Source organism: Myotis davidii, unplaced genomic scaffold, assembly GCF_000327345.1.
Source record: "Myotis davidii unplaced genomic scaffold, ASM32734v1 scaffold72, whole genome shotgun sequence".
In the NCBI taxonomy this organism is placed as follows: domain Eukaryota; kingdom Metazoa; phylum Chordata; class Mammalia; order Chiroptera; family Vespertilionidae; genus Myotis; species Myotis davidii.
Window position 1 is genome coordinate 5,786,388 of NW_006284618.1, and position 12,653 is coordinate 5,799,040.

Consider the following 12,653-nt stretch of genomic DNA (forward strand, 5'->3'; position numbering starts at 1 on the left):
GCTGGAGGCTGGTGGGGGAGGGCTACAGCCGCCAGCTCTCCGCGGAGGAGCAGCGGCAGGTCTTCCGCCTGGCCTTCCGCATGTGGAGCGAGGTGACGCCCCTCACTTTCCGGGAGGACCTCGCCGGCCCGGGGGCCATGGTTGACATAAAGCTGGGATTTGGACGAGGTGAGAGGGGCGAAGACAGTGCGTCCTACCTGTCCTCCCTGCTGGCAGGCGGGCCGCTCTGCCTCTCTCATAGGCCGAAGCGGGGACCTCAGCATAATGGGGACTTCGGGTCAAACGGACCGACTCCAGGAACCCCACCCTGGCCTCCTGCTCGCCTCAGTCACCCAGAGCAGTGGCACCAACCCGCTGCCTGGCTGTTCTGAGGTGGCACCTGGGGGCGCATTGTCAGCCTCTGTGGATGTTGCTTTATTACAACTCGCTGGGAAGGGCATGCGTGTCACCCTGCAGAGCCCAGAGGGCTCACGGGGACACGTCAGAGGAGGTCAGCCAGGGGGCATGGCTCAAGGTGCTCACGTGGGCTCGGTGGGCTCCTCAGGGCACAAGGCAGATGGCCGGTCCTCCCCAGGCCCACCCCCTCCTGCTGCGTGGGTTTGGACACAGTCACTTCTCAGCAGCCCCCTCTGGGAACTAGGGGTCCCGAAGGCGGCCCCACGGTCTCCCTGGAGTCACGTCCTCGTGTGAGAAGCGCCCAGAGCACCGTGGGTTGGAAAGCGATGTGAATGGAAGGATGTGGCCGTGGGCAGCGCCAGCTTTACTTCCTGACCACACAGCGGTCAGTGGCCAGCGCAGACCCGCCTCCTCCTCCTCCTGCCGGCCACGGCCACCCGCCCCAGCTCCGCTCGTTCCCACAGCACTCAGTGCGCAGCTGTTTCTGTCTTAGACTTTATGGATTTTTACTGATTTCAGAGAGGAAGGGAGAGAGAGAGACATCAGTGAGAGAGAACCACTGATTGGCTGCCTCCTGCACACCCCCCACTGGGGACTGAGCCTGGGACTGGGCATGTGCCTGACCCGGAATTAAACCGTGACCTTCTGGTTCATAGATGAGGCAGCCAATGGGGCTGGCCGTGGGGCTGGGCTGTGTCTTTAGACTTTGTAACAGTTTATAAAGAACTGCGGCTTATGCAGCCTCAAGTGGAGGAATTAGTCCAGGCTGGACGGCCAGCCCCTGGGACCTGGGGACCCTACAGGTCTGTGCTCCCAGGTCCCGCCAGGTGGGGAGTCTGTGCAACGGGCAGTCCTGGTTCACCTGCCCCTCCCCTGGCCAGGCCGGCACCTGGGCTGTCCTCGGGTGTTCGATGGCGTCGGGCAGGAGTTCGCACACGCCTGGCGCCTGGGCGATATTCACTTTGACGATGACGAGCACTTCACCCCGCCCACCAGCGACATGGGCATCAGCCTCCTCAAGGTGAGTGGTCGCAGCTGATCCTAGTGACGGGCAAAGGGCAGTGTGGGCGGGAGGGAGTCCAGGCGGCCAGCCTCTCCTCCTGCCCAAGCCTCTCCAGGCACAGCCTGCCCCCCAGAGGGCGGGTCCCAGACGCCCAGGGCTGGCGCTGCACCCATGGCCTGTGTTCCCTTCCAGGTAGCTGTCCATGAGATTGGCCACGTCCTCGGCTTGCCTCACAGCTACAGGGCAGGATCCATAATGCAGCCAAATTACCTTCCCCGCGGGCCTGCGTTCGAGTTGGACTGGTCAGACCGGAAAGCAATCCAGAGGCTGTATGGTAAGACTTCTGGGAGGGCACCCTCCAAGCTGACAGAGGACCCCGCCCCTTCTCAGTCTGATGCTCCCCTGAGCAGCTGCCGGCAGGCTCTGGGGCGGCAGTGATGGGCAGCCCTGCCCAGACCAGGCGTGTGGAGACCTAAGCGCATGCTCTTGGGTCTGTTCCCCCGCGTCCTCTCTTTCCCGCGGTTCAGTATGTTCCCTGGAGGCAGGAGGGGGCACACGGTGGTTTTCTAGACCAGTGGCCACTGGGCCAGGCGTCCCAGGCGAGGGATGAGAGCTGGGAGCGGGGAAGAAGCTGTCTGTAACCTCAGGGCGAAGAGCAGCTGGCCTTGCGGGAGGAGCTCTAACGTCTCATTGCTCTAACGTCTCATTGTTCAGGCCGAAGTGCGGGTGGTTAACCGCCTGCTGGAAGGGATTCATGATTTGGCGCTGGGGCTGCAGGGAAGGGAAGCTGCCCTCGGCTTCTCCGTCTGCGACAGGGACCGTCCCCGTTTCGGGGCGACTCAGGCGCCTGTTCTTGGCACGCAGCGCACTTGTTGAGTACCTTGTGCCAGGACACGTTTATCTCCCTCCGTGGAGACCCCACCCTGAGCGTGCCCACAGCAGGCCGCCGGGCCTCTCCTGCTCCCCCACTCAGCCGCAGGGCGGGGGCTGCTTCCCCTCATGGGGGGCCTACTCTCAGGCGACTCCATGGGATGCTTGGCTTAGCCACGCTCTGCACAAGTCACCATGACAGCAGGAACCCTTGGTGTTGGCGCCGGGTGGCAAGTGGCCGGGCTTTTTCTTAGGTTCCTGCGCAGGCTCATTTGACACCGCCTTCGACTGGATTCGCCAGGAGCGGAACCCCCACGGGGACGCCACGGCGCGGTTCGGCACCTATCTCTTCCGCAACAGCTGGTACTGGCTGTACGAGAACCGGAACAACCGGACCCGGTACGGGGACCCCCTCCCCATCCTCACCGGCTGGCGCGGGGTCCCAGCACAGAACATAGACGCCTTCGTCCACATCTGGACTTGGAGGAGAGATGAGCGCTATTTTTTTAAAGGTAGAGGTCCCGATGGCCGGCTCTGTTTCTCCTGAACGAGTGCTTTTGGAGAGTGTTTTGCGCCCTGACTGGGGAGCTGTCCCTAACGCTCTTGAACTTAACTTCTGTCAGTTCCTTCGGGCTGTAAGCTCTGAGCACAGGGATTGTGCTGTGTCCTCATCTCTTAAGCAGGCACTGAATGGATGCTTCAAATGAGTGAGTGAGTGGACTGGGCGGGGCTCTGACGAGGTTGCCAAAGAGCTGTGAGAAAGTGCCCTCCCTGCAGTTTTCATCTGATTCTGGAGATAACCCCCCCTCGTACCCCTCCCCAATGACAATTGTGTGAAGGGGTAGAGCGAGCAGAGGGGACAACTGCTGTGACCCCAAATCAGGTGCGGAAGCTGCCCCAGGAGTCAGGACTTGGCCCAGACTGGAAGAAGGGGTAGGACCTGGAGTGCCTGGGAGAGGACCCTGAGTGGGGGGCCATGGGGGGCTTGGAGGCTGGGAGCGAACGAGCGGATGAGGCAGCTGTGCCCTGGAGGTGGCCAGGCGCTCACACGATGGGTGAGGCTGGAAGGACAGGGTCAGCCCCAGCAGAGCCTCGAATGCGAGGCCCAGGCAGCGAGGAATGGAGGCAGCTCTGGGTGGGAGGGTCAGTGTTCTGGGGGAGGCAGGACCTGAGGTGAGGGCCTGGCAGTCTTGGGGAGCACCCGGAGCAGCAGTGTGTGTAGGCGCTGCCTTTCCTTCCCCTGCAGCCGGAGTCCCAGCACAGAGCCACGTTGCTTTAAATGGGAGCCGGGAGTTAACCCCGAGGCAACAGCCAGACTGACAGAACTTTGCATGCAAGATCTGCTGTAAGAAACCCATGAATACATTTAGTCCTGATGTTCCTTCACGTCATACAAAGCATTCTTTCAGTTCAGTGACACGGTTTCCGGCAGACTTCTGTAGTTTGGATGTTTCAGAGTAGGTGTGGTTTAAGTCCTGATTGTAATTGATATCGGCAACACCCGGACCCCTTGGGGTCAAGTGTAGAAATAACTCAGGGAAAGCGTTCATGGCAGGGAGGCCTCACTCAGATGCGGGAGTCCAGCCTCCTCCCACAGTCCCCGCAGGGCTCCTCGGTCGGCTGGGGCCTGCACGGAAAGCTGTTGCTCTGTCCTTTTGGACTTAGCGGTAATAAGCCACGCAACACTTTTGTTTGGCTCCCAGGAAGTCGGTACTGGAGATACGACAGCGACAGGGATCAGGCCTACACGGAAGATGAGCAAGGACACAGCTACCCCCGGCTGATCTCCGAAGGGTTTCCTGGCGTCCCGAGTCCCCTGGACACCGCCTTCTATGACCGAAGGAAGCAGCTGATTTACTTCTTCAAAGGGTCCTGGGTGAGCGGGGGCTGTGCAGCCTGGTGTTGCTTTTATTTTTTTAATACTTCTATTAATTTCAGAGAGGAAGGAAGAGGGAGAGATAGAAACATCAATGATGAGAGAGAATCACTGATTGGCTGCCTCCTGCATGCTCCCCACTGGGGATTGAGCCCACAACCTGGGCATGTGCCCTTGACCGGAATCGAGCCTGGGACCCTTTAGTCCGCAGGTCGACACTCTATCCACTGAGCCAAACCGGCCAGGGCCTGGTGTTGCTTTTACCATCCCTGACTGAAATGTCAGGCGACCACATTCTTGTTTAATGGCTGTGCTGCCACTGCCCTGGCCGGGTGACGTGGTTGGTTCGAGCAGTGCCCCGAGCCCCGGGAGGTCCATCCCGATCAGGGTACTTTCCAGGAGGCAGCTGACCCATGTTTCTCTTTTACATCAATGTCTGTCTGTCTGTCTGTCTCTGCCTTCCTCTCTCTAATGATCAATAAATATATCCTCAGGTAAGAATTAAGAAATTTAAAGAAGGTTGTTGTTAGTGAATGCCTAAATGGCAATGACAGATCACCCCATCATGTGGAAAATTAAGAACCTTATATATTTTTTAAAAGATATCTTTATTGATTTCAGAGAGGGAGAGGGAGAGGGAGAGGAACATCAATGATGAGAATCACCGATTGGCTGCCTCCTGCGTGCCCCACACTGGGGATGGAGCTTGCAACCAGGGCAGGTGCCCTGACGGGGAATCGAACGTGACCTCCTGGTTCCTGGTTCAGCACTCAACCTGAGCCACACGGGCCGGGCCAATGTTAAGAACTTGGAGCCCAGGGAATGTGGTGCTATGACAGACAGGCGTGCTTCGCTGCTGACCAGTGATTGCAGAAAGGCCGCCGTGCTCTCTGCCCTGCAGGTGTTTGCGTTCAATGTCAACAGAAACCAAGTCCTCGGTTCTTCCCCGAAGAAGATGACTGAGGTCTTCCCCGCAATCGAGCCGCGGAACCACCCGCTCCGGAGCCTGGACGCCGCCTACTACTCCTACGCGCACAGGGCCGTCTTCCTGTTCAAAGGCAGCGCCTACTGGAGGGTGGCCAGCGCCGAGGACAGGCAGCGGCGCCCGGGGCTGCCTCCCAACGGCCTGTTCCCGCGGCAGCCCATCCCCGAGAAGTGGTTCGATGTGTGTGATGTCCACACCTCCACCCTGAACATGTCCTGAGGAAGCAGCCTGTGGACAGAGCCAAAGGGTTTCTCTTCTCAGAGAAAGTCGACTTCTCTTCACCAGATTTTCAGTAACTGAAGCAAACAGGGCCCCGAGTTAAAACCAAAGCAGAAAGAATGATTGAACTTTTAAAATACTTGATTTAAAAATCAATTTGATTTTGAAAAATTTTTTTTACCAAATGATTTTACAGATTTTTTTAGGAAAGGTTAAAAAATCGCTGAGGAATCCGTCTGTTTCCCACGGATGTTAGGGCTCTGTGGCTGAGGCCCCAGCACGTTGGCCAGCACCCGCACCCCCATTTCCAGGGCAGGCAGGGCACCAGGTGCGTCCTGCCCAAGGTCAAATGCGGGGGTTGCTCTGGACCGGCATCCTCATCCAGCCGGGGCCCGTGCGCTCTGCCCACTCCTGGGTGCTCTATGCTTGAAAACAGGCCTGCACCCCAAGGGCCCTGGACAGACAGCTCTCTGGCTGGCCCCTCAGAGCAGGAAACACTACCAGGCAGTTCACTCACGCTCGGGGTGGGACTGCCAGCCTAAGGCTCCTGAGCTCACCGTGTAAGCTTGTTTCCCAGGTCAGTGACCTGGAGGACAGGCACTGTGTCCCTTTACCTTTCACGTGACATCACTTAACACAGACAGAACCCTGTGTCATCTGGAATGACAGGGACATTTGGGCACAGAGGGGAACTGGGAAAGGACCGACAGTACCATGATCAGGCCACAGACACAATTCTTTTATTTTTTGGTGCCCTGACCGAGAATCAAACCCAGGACCCTTCAGTTCACAGGCCCATGTTCAATCCATTGAGCCACACCGGCTAAGGCCACAATTCTTTTAAAGGAACAGCTAAAACACAAGCACTTTGAAGCAGCTTTAAATTAAAATCATCAAATTACAAAACATTTTGAAGCACCTTTCCCATAGGAATTGCACACCACGCTTTGACAAGGGAAGACAGGCCGGTATCTTCTCGCTTAGAGACAAATTTCCCTGGACTGAAAGGCTGCTCGGCCGCGGGTACCGGCCAGGACGAGTGTTGCTCAGGTGCCTGCCTCCGGCTCTTTCCGCAGAGGGAGAGACCCTCTCTGACCAGGAATCCACTGGAAGAGGTCCACGCGCGAGTCCAGGCTGACTACAGGGGACCGCGATGCCGCGTGCTCGCAGCAAGGACAGTGAGCAGACAAGGCTGACTCACAACTGCTTTACCATTTAGTCAAAACATTAATTGCTTCAACAACTAACTTTTGAAAATGGATGCAAATCTGTCCAAGGACAATGCAAATAAACAACAAGCAAGTGGACAAATGGCAAGAGAGAGGCCTGCTAGCGTTGCTAGGTCCGCGCGGTGTCGGGAGACCCTGACTATCTGCCCGAGGACGCAGTGTGTGGAAACCCAGCTCGAAACAGGTCCCCGTTTCCAGGGCAGGTCAGCCTCCTTCGGTGTTGCCGGAGGGGCTGCCAGGCGGCCTGCAGGTTCGACCCAGGGCTGGCACTGAAGGCCGTGGACGGGGGACATGCAGGCCAGGCCGCTCGCATCCACAGCGGCATGGCGTCTACGTGTCACCCTGGCAGGACGAGCACAGCACCACTCAGACCCGGGAGAGCGGGCGGTGTGTGTGCAGCCGCCGGGAGCCACGTCACCGTGACACGTATGAAGTCCAGGGAGAAGTCAGTGGATGGCAGAGCCTTATTTTTAATGCTTTTAAAATCTTAATTTGTAAATTTTTTTTAAAAAGTACATTTTATTGAATTTTCACAGAGAGGAAGGAAAAGGGATAGAGTTAGAAACATCAATGAGAGAGAAACATCGATCAGCTGCCTCTTGCACGCCTCCTATTGGGGATGTGCCTGCAACCCAGGTACATGCCCTTGACTGGAATCGAACCTGGGACCCTTCAGTCCGCAGGCCGACGCTCTATCCACTGAGCCAAACCGGTTAGGGCTGTAAAATTTATTAATCAAACCAGTTCAAATCAAAATTTGATGTAAACAACGTGAAATGAAAAAAGACAAAGACATTTTAAATAAATAACTTATTTATTCAAAATAGTTTTCTGACCTTATTCACAGTTTCAAGTTTAAAATAAAAGTGGGGGTAGAACCTATTCTTGGTCAACTGTTATCCAAGTTAAAGAGAAGTGGGTCCTTCAGAACACGCACTAACACAGAGAACTGCACAACGGCTGGTCTTCGGAAACTCCGCACTGAAGCTTAGAAAGACGACTTCTTTCCGTGCCGTTCCGAGAGAAACTCCGTGGCTCTAACCACATGACCACCGACGTCCCCGGGATAAAGGTCCCCTTGACCGAACGTAACATTTATCCAAAAGAATTGTGTCTGAAACCCACGTAGCTTAACAGACTCAACAACACTTACAGTGTGACGGCACCACACCTCCGCTTCTGAGAGCAGCGCGGAGCTGCGTCTCACTGATTCCGGCGCTTCCCAGGCGGGAGCGGAGCTCGCCGGCCCCATCTGTGGGGAATGAGGACGCTGTGCTGCCGCGCGGTGCCCACCGGAGCGGGTACCTCCCACGCGTTTAATAACGAAGCACCGAGTGGCAAACCGGCCGAGTGCAGAAGGCACGGACGAGGCACCTGGGGCGCGGCCCTGGCGAGTCACTGCACGGCGCTGCCCCGCGCGAGCTGGTCCAGCAGGTGGACGAGGACGTCGATCCTCTCCGGGAGGCTCGTGTTCTTGTTGGCGGTCGCTCTCAGAAGCTGGGAGTAAATGTGCTTGTTGGTTTTGAGGGCCACATCTTCTTCCACGTTATTGCTGGGTTAACAGAACAGAACAGGACAAAACAAAAAGGGATGTAAACAGTGATGCTCCCTACCCCCCGTCACAGTCCCGTGTCTGCAGGGAGCAGGTGCTCCAGTCATGCCTCGTCCACACCTTGGGGATCTGTGGCTTGGGCCTGTTTCTAGACATTCCTTTCAACACAGCAATGAAAACCAAGGCCATTCCTTACACAATCGAGTGCCTGCCACAATGTACAGGCAATGCTCCTGGCCGTGAGTAGAGCGGCCGGCCTGTCCCTGCCTCCCGGCCTCTGCACTCTGGGGGTGGAGGTGGGCAGACAGCACTGCCCCGCAGGAAGGAGTGTCCGATGACACACGCTGGGAAGGAACTCCAGGGAGAGGCTGGCCGGGAGCTCCCTCCGCCGGTGCTCACACCGGAAGCATCTGGGGGCTGCCTCCCTGGAGCAAGAATTCCCTCGGACTTGCAGCCCAGACCCGACTCATAGGACCACTGCGCTTCCACCTGGTGCGATGCTGGCGCAGCTTGTGTGAAGACCCCGGGGCTGGTTCCTGCAGTTCCCACTGAATACCCACCCCAGGTCCTGGGCGCCCACGGGGAAGACGGGCCAGAGCACACCCGTCCCTCCCCAGCGTCGGGGTGGCGGCCGTGCGCCCCGCGGGCAGGTGCAGGAGGAGACCCGCACGCGCGCTCACCTTGTCTTCTTCTTGGCGGGAGACAGCAGCTTGATGGACTGGAGCAGCAGGAAGGCCAGCCGCGACTCGAAGATGCTGAGCAGCTTGAGCACCTCCTCTCTGTTCAGACCAGGCGCCGCGTCGGCCACGGGCGTCGGCTCCTCACTCTTGGGCTGCAAACAGGGAGTTTCTCACCAAGTTTCCCAGCAGCTACAGTTCACGCTGAAGCGATGGGACTGGGTTCCATGAACCCAGCAGCTTTAAAGGAAAACCAGCGGCCAGCGCCCAGCTTTCTTCAGGGCCGGCCGATGGGTGCGGTGGCGGCGGAGGCAGAGGCTGTGAGCAGCATCTCCTCCTCTGCCCTCCCAGCATCACTCTAATGAGCTCAAACACAACACAAACTATCTCACAACTCACAGGCACCTACGAAGAAGAAACTAACCCTGAACGAAGATCTAACTCTCCACCATCAGATGCAAAAGGAACAAAATGGCGATGGGTCCCCACAGGGCCTGACAAGCTGGGGACAGGAGAGCCGCCGGCCGGGGCAGCACGGGGCCCCGGGGAGGTTCCCGCTCGGGTGGCAGCAGCAGGGATGCCGGAAGCCCACACACCAAAGGGCACCCCCCGAGCCTGCTCAGCCCACTCACCGCCCCACTGCTCCCGGCAGTTTAGCAGAAATTACAAGAGGGCACAGGCCCTTCTTTCTCTTAGAAAAACAAAACACACACAAAAGCAAAACTTAACAGACTGAACACCAGGGCCTTCCTAACCAAGGTCTAAGTGGTTCTTTTAAAATGTAAAAGATACACTGCAACTTCAAGAGTTAATAACAATGCCACCAAGAAAACATACTAAGTCACTGTGTTTATGCAGAGCTGACACATGTATGTTCGTATATACAGGGTGGGGCAGCCAAACAGCTGATTCTTGTATTGGTATTTGTTAATTGTTGTATTATTCGCCATACAGACAACTGTAAACCTACTTTTGCCCACCCTGCACACACACACACACACGCCCCCACATGCCTGCTACATGCATTCACCCCTCAGCGTAGACATGGAACACAGAGAACACCCCCTTCTCCCTTACCTGGCCCAGCTCCTCCACGAGCTCCTTCCTGATGAGCTGGAACGCGTGCTTAGTTCTCACCATGATGTCAAGAGCCCCAGAGAGTGTTTTCAATTTCCCGACGTTGCTATTCTGACCTAGAGTGTGAAACACGAAGTGGTCGTTCCTGTGCGTGGAATCTAGACCCCCAGCCAGTCGCTGCGCTAATAGCAAGTCTGACTGTCAAACGCTGTCAAGGGAGCTCGAGAGAAGCACATCTTCTAACCCCAACCTTCCTTAGTAACAACCCCAGGAAAGTGTGCGTCTGCCTAGGGCAGCGGTTCTCCACCTTCCCCACGCCGCGGCCCTTTAACACACATAGCTCCTCATGCTGTGGGGACCCCCAACCATAACGTTATTTTCGTGGCTACTTCATCACTGTCATGTTGCTGTTATGAATCGTCATGTAAATATCTGGTATGCAGGATGCATTTTCATTGTTACAAATTGAACATAATTAAAGCATAGTGACTCATCAAAAAAAAAAGTAATATATGTTTTCCGATGGTTTTAGGCGACCCCTGTGAAAGGGTCATTCGACCCCCAAAGGGGTCGTGACCCACAGGTTGAGAACCACTGGCCTAGAGCAACAGCTAGTCCCTGGTCCCCTGCCTCTCCACTTGGTCCTGCTGAGCGAGCACAGCTCTTTGGAGAGTCTGGTTCGAGTGGACCAGCCGGGAGAAGCCTGCGGCACGAAGGCCACCCCACCGCAGACCAGGCCCATGATGCTGGGCAAGTCTCTGTGGCACCAAGTACCAGGTGTCCCACCAACTTGCTGTTCACAGCAGCCAGACCAGCTGAGCCAGGATTCCATTTACCCTCAGACCCGAATAAACTTCATCCACCAGACACCACCAAGCTCCTGCCCCGCCCTCGGGAGCTGGCCTGCAGGCGGCCTGTTCCAGAAGCCCACCCCCAGCCTCTGCATCGGGGTGTGTTACAGGGAGTCAGGGGCCACCTCTCCTTTCCCGCTGCTCCCTCATCCCAATTGTCCGCGATGACTTACATCTTTGTCTAAACTGACCTGTCACCACTTTTTTCAAATATGGGCTCCTGGGCTATGGTTCAACATTTCTCGTCACCGAACAGAACCTAGTCCATTTCTCTAAGTTTAAAAGGCACTCTGGTCTCTACCCAAAGTCACTGACTGTGGGAAAAAGAACAAAGACAAACAAAAAACCCCACTCCTTATGCCCGAGAGAGACCGCAGGTCTGCCTGGCTCTAGGAGAACCCAGCCCGACGCCGATGCCCACTCTGAGGAGGGAGCCGGGACTTACTGCTCATCTGGAACTCGGCGAAGGCCACCCGCTCCAGCTGCACCCGCAGCAGCTCGCAGGGCGTGTCCTTGAGCAGCTGGAAGAGCCGCCCCGCTTGGCCATAGTGCAGGTCGGCCAGCACGCGGTGCTGCTTCCGGAGGTACTCGTCCCCGACCTGGAACCACAGGCGGAGTGAGAGCGGGGTGAGGCGGGGCTGCGCCTGGGCCACGCGTGATTTCAGTGGCGGTATCTGTATGTGTACAGTTTTAGCTTCCACACTGAGGCCTTCGTTCCACTTCTGGGTAACTCAGGGGTCAACCCCGTTCTGCACATGGATGCCACTGTCTCAGTGCACTCGCTGAGAAGACCATTCTTCCCCCCTGGCTTGTCCTGGACTGTTAAGCTCGCTTTTGCCTTGAGACTATGAGGCCACCTGAGCAAACTGGAATTGTGGTTAGGGGCCTCCTGGGGGCAAAGGGAGAGTCAAGGGCCTCAAGGACAATCATCTCAGAATAAAGGCAACTCAGAAGGAACCCTCGCCCAAGGGAGTGCAGAGAAGCGGTGGAGCTGAGCTAAGGAAGGAAGCCCACGAAATGAAAGCCGACCCGAGGGACTGAGCGGACTCTCGCAGGAGCACGCAGCCTCCCTGGAGGAGGCCCCTTCAGCCCAGGCCTCCAGGGCCGGACGCAGGCACACAGGCACCTGGGCACCAGGCTCCATGCACAGACTCTTCAGAGATTAGTTCTCATAGGTTCAGCCGAACAACCCAAAAGTCCAGCGATCACTGCAGGGATGAACAAACCGTGATGTAATCACGAAGATTACTGCGCTGAGGAAATGAGCAGCCACATGCACCACCTAGAGCAGCGGTTCTCAACCTGTGGGTCGCGACCCCTTTGGGGGTCGAACGACCCTTTCACAGGGGTTGCCTAAGACCATCGAAAACACATATATAATTACATATTGTTTTTGTGATTAATCACTCTGCTTTATGTTCAATTTGTAACAATGAAACTGGGGGTCACCACAACATGAACTGTATTAAAGGGTCGCGGCATTAGGAAGGTTGAGAACCACTGACCTAGAGGAACCTCAACGTGATGCTAAGGAAAGGCCACTAAGCCACAGAAGAGAACGCACAGTATAGCTCATTCTACACCGTTCACAAGCAGGTAAATGTGTACACACTGCCCTGGCTGGTGTGGCTCAGTGGGTTGGGCGTTGTCCTGTGCACCAAAAGGTTGCCGGTTTGATTCCTGGTCAGTCAGGGCACAGGCCCAGGTTGCAGGCTCCATCCCCGGCTGAGGTTGTGCAGGAGGCAACCGATCGCTGTTCCTCCCTCCCTCCCTCTCCCTTCCTCTCTAAAAATCAACAAAAGCTCTTAAAAAAAAAAGATCCTATTGTCTAAGTGGTAAAACAGAGAAGGCACAGAAAATGCAGGATGGTGGCTACTCTGTGGGTGTGGGGAGGTTCCACAGGGAGGGGCACCCAGGG

At 56.6% G+C, this 12,653-nt stretch overlaps 2 protein-coding genes across 2 annotated transcripts in view; one reads left to right on the top strand and one right to left on the bottom strand.

Annotated features, from left to right (window-relative positions):
- MMP21 (matrix metallopeptidase 21) overlaps positions 1-5,449 on the top strand; it is a 6,806-nt gene extending 1,357 nt beyond the window's left edge. The window contains exons 3-8 of the mRNA XM_015572603.1: positions 1-168; positions 1,278-1,417; positions 1,592-1,733; positions 2,524-2,781; positions 3,973-4,145; positions 5,047-5,449. Coding sequence (XP_015428089.1) covers positions 1-168; positions 1,278-1,417; positions 1,592-1,733; positions 2,524-2,781; positions 3,973-4,145; positions 5,047-5,349 — 1,184 coding nt within the window. The 3' untranslated portion in view covers positions 5,350-5,449. The remainder of the gene's footprint in view (positions 169-1,277; positions 1,418-1,591; positions 1,734-2,523; positions 2,782-3,972; positions 4,146-5,046) is intronic.
- Positions 5,450-7,373: 1,924 nt separating this feature from the next.
- Positions 7,374-12,653, bottom strand: part of EDRF1 (erythroid differentiation regulatory factor 1) — a 28,834-nt gene continuing 23,554 nt past the window's right edge. Inside the window, exons 20-23 of the mRNA XM_006754938.2 lie at positions 11,181-11,334; positions 9,885-10,000; positions 8,811-8,962; positions 7,374-8,130 (exon numbers count right to left, since the gene is read on the bottom strand). Coding sequence (XP_006755001.1) covers positions 7,974-8,130; positions 8,811-8,962; positions 9,885-10,000; positions 11,181-11,334 — 579 coding nt within the window. The 3' untranslated portion in view covers positions 7,374-7,973. The remainder of the gene's footprint in view (positions 8,131-8,810; positions 8,963-9,884; positions 10,001-11,180; positions 11,335-12,653) is intronic.